The sequence below is a fragment of the Chlorocebus sabaeus genome, chromosome 20 (assembly GCF_047675955.1).
Source record: "Chlorocebus sabaeus isolate Y175 chromosome 20, mChlSab1.0.hap1, whole genome shotgun sequence".
Lineage (NCBI taxonomy): Eukaryota > Metazoa > Chordata > Mammalia > Primates > Cercopithecidae > Chlorocebus > Chlorocebus sabaeus.
Genome location: NC_132923.1, coordinates 125,013,350 through 125,014,261, shown reverse-complemented (window position 1 = coordinate 125,014,261; position 912 = coordinate 125,013,350). Strand labels below are relative to the sequence as shown.

Here is a 912-nt window from a genome sequence, read left to right as displayed (position 1 = left end):
TGCGGGTGACCGGAAGCCCCGCCTCCAACATGGCCGCGCCCACGGGTCTCTTTGGAGGCCGTGTCTTTACCGTCATGTGACGCGAGCCGTCGCCCCACCCGTCTGCAGCCACTCCCGTTCTCAGTCCCAGAGCTCGAGAGGGCCACGTGACCGTCCCGGGACCAGTCACGTGAGGCGCAGATCCTGGGTGGGAGGGGGTGGTAGAGGGGTCCAGAGTAGCAGTAAAGGAGGAAGATGGCGGGATGCAGGGGGTCTCTGTGCTGCTGTTGCAGGTGGTGCTGCTGCTGCGGTGAGCGTGAGACCCGCACCCCCGAGGAGCTGGTAAGGAGCAGGCGGAGCCGGGCTGGGGAGGGGGCGGTTGCTAAGGGACTGCGAGAGGCGTTGCCGGGCGTGGGGCCGGGCCAATCTGGGCCCGCAGGTGGCAGCGGGTGGGGTCTGGGGACCGCAGTCCGGGCTCTCGAAGCGACTACCCTGCTTCACGTGCTTAAGTCTGGGGTCTTTCCTCATAACCTCTCCTGGAATCTGAGGGAGAATCCAGGCCAGCTCCAGTAAATCCCACCCATGTTTCCTTTTATTTCCATCTGAAAAGAGTTTGGAATGAAACAAGCGTTTTCAGAATGAGCTTCCTCACAGGACTTTGTGCTTATCATGCGGCTGTTTTAGCTTCTCCAGTTCTTTCTTACTCTATCCCTCACCCTTTCTGGGTCACTGACAGTCCAGCTTCTCCTTGCAAAGCGTCCTGGGAAAAGCCGAGTTGTGTTCCCAGAGTTGACAAGTCCTTTCTGATTTCAGATACGTCACATTGTCAAATGGAACCTGAATTTTTACTCCCCTCTTCAGCTGGCATTGGACATCTTTGAGGTGTCCTGAGGAGGAGGGTGGTTATTTGGAGACTCTATGAGTGGAAATGAA

The 912-nt window shown here is 57.8% G+C and overlaps 1 protein-coding gene across 2 annotated transcripts in view; it reads left to right on the top strand.

Annotated features, from left to right (window-relative positions):
- The first annotated feature begins 188 nt into the window (after positions 1–188).
- Positions 189–912, top strand: part of CLCN6 (chloride voltage-gated channel 6) — a 38,999-nt gene continuing 38,275 nt past the window's right edge. The window contains exon 1 of one of the 2 annotated variants that reach the window (XR_494504.3): positions 189–321. Coding sequence is in view for 1 of the 2 variants with exons in the window: in XM_007980533.3 (XP_007978724.1) it covers positions 235–321 (87 nt within the window). In the remaining variant the exon portion in view is untranslated. The remainder of the gene's footprint in view (positions 322–912) is intronic. The other variant, XM_007980533.3, reaches the window with a different exon arrangement.